Source organism: Schistocerca nitens, chromosome 11 (assembly GCF_023898315.1).
Source record: "Schistocerca nitens isolate TAMUIC-IGC-003100 chromosome 11, iqSchNite1.1, whole genome shotgun sequence".
Lineage (NCBI taxonomy): Eukaryota > Metazoa > Arthropoda > Insecta > Orthoptera > Acrididae > Schistocerca > Schistocerca nitens.
In genome coordinates this window covers 93,323,486-93,325,340 of record NC_064624.1, presented here as the reverse complement: position 1 = coordinate 93,325,340, position 1,855 = coordinate 93,323,486, and the positions used below count along the sequence as shown (strand labels likewise).

Here is a 1,855-nt window from a genome sequence, read left to right as displayed (position 1 = left end):
TCTAACAGGCACGACAGATAACTTCAGGCTGACAAAGTTTTGCTGGTTGTGACGGATAATGAACCAAATATTAAAAATGCAGTATCCATTTTACAGTGGAAACACTTTGGGTGCTATGCACATACACTAAATCTTATTGTGCAGAATGCACTAAAACATTTTGTGTCAATTCAGCAGAAAGTCAAAACTATTGTAGCATTCTTCAAGAGAAGCTGCAACGCAAGAGAAAGATTGCTGACATACCAACAAAATAATGGGGCAGGTCATGTTAAAAAACTGGTGCAGGAGGTGCCAACAAGGTGGAACTCTACTTTGTGTATGTTAGAGCGAATAGTTGAAATTAAAGATGCAGTGAAGACTTCACTTGTACTATTCACAGTTGATTTTGAACAACTGACAGACGAGGAATGGAACATCTGCTCAGAACTCTGCTCTGTGCTGAAGCCATTTGCACAGGTTTCAACACAGCTTAGTGCTGAGTCATATCCTACTGGCAGCCAAGTAAGTTAAGCAGCTTTTTTCTTGCTAAAATGTTAGCTGTGGTATTATGGCATAATCATTTCTGAGATATTGTACTGTTTGTGTTATATTGAAGAACTTATTCCAATTTTCAGGTTATTGTTCTGACAAGGGGATTATCATCAGTGTGTGCAGAACTTTTGAAAAGGCCATTTAACAGTGTGACAAGGACTGTCATTGAAGAATTAACAAAAGGCCTGAAGGACTGTTTCCATAATGTAGAGATGAGCAAGTCTATAGGAGTAGCCACTCTACTAGATCCACACTTTAAATCTCTTGTGTTTGAAAGCCGAGTTGCAGCAGATAATGCAAAGAAACAGCTTATTGAACTAGTAGCACAAAAGATGGGTGACAGAAGACTGACAAACACAGGCCAGAGCCATGAAACTGTGTCAACTTCAACCACCACTGATCCCTTGTCAGTATGGGGTGTCTATGGTGCAATTGTAAAATCAACACAGCCCCGGGGCACTCCCCAGTCAGCTGCTATTGTGGAAGTACAAAGGTACATGGACAGCCCAGTTATTAGTAGAAGTGAGGACCCACTGGCATGGTGGCGTGAAAATCAATATATTTTCCCAAATATGTCTAAAGTGGTGAGGGAAAAATTCAACATAGTGGCCACTTCTGTGCCATGCGAAAGAATATTTTCTAAAACTGGTATCATTATAAATGAAAGGCGCACACGGCTGAAGGCGTCCAAAGTTGAAAAACTTATATTTCTAAATATGGACAGTACTAACTCCTGAATTTCCTGTTACAGGGTACGTGTTATTTATTGTATTTAATGAGAGATTACTGGTGATTTATACCCCAAAATATGCTTTTCTTATCTTAGATGTTTGTTTCAGTAGTCGATTCGAGAGGCACACCAACACCAGCAGATGAGTCTCCGTTTAATACTTGGGATATTATAACAGTAAGGTAAGTCTAGTTTGGGTACATTTTTGGCAGATTTGATCTCCCCCTTAAAATGGAGATATAACTGTAGGGCATAGCATATATTTGTTATGCTACATTAAAAGAGTACTAGTGGTTTTGTGTTGAAGTGTTTAATGTATATTGTCGGTCAGTAAGTCAGAGCACTTTGTTCCAGTTATAGCTCCAGAAGTCAGTCACCAGCAGCAGATGTCACACAGTTATAAAATGGGAAACTTGTAGAATAAGGTACTAGTGGTTTGGATACATGTGTGGGAAATTTCACCTTTCACTTAAAATGAAGGTACAGTTACAGTCCTTAAGAGTATACTGGCAAATGATAACTCAAAGCTCTTTGTTTCTGTTACAGCTCCAGAAGTCAGCAGCAGCAGACGTCACACAGCTATAATGTGAGAAG

General features: G+C 39.2%; 1 protein-coding gene across 1 annotated transcript; it reads left to right on the top strand.

Moving 5' to 3' along the window:
• Positions 1–863: 863 nt before the first annotated feature.
• On the top strand, positions 864–1,268 carry LOC126212669 (E3 SUMO-protein ligase ZBED1-like). The gene has a single exon (XM_049940090.1). The coding sequence runs from the start codon at positions 864–866 to the stop codon at positions 1,266–1,268; it is 405 nt and encodes a 134-aa protein (XP_049796047.1).
• The last annotated feature ends 587 nt before the right edge of the window (positions 1,269–1,855 follow it).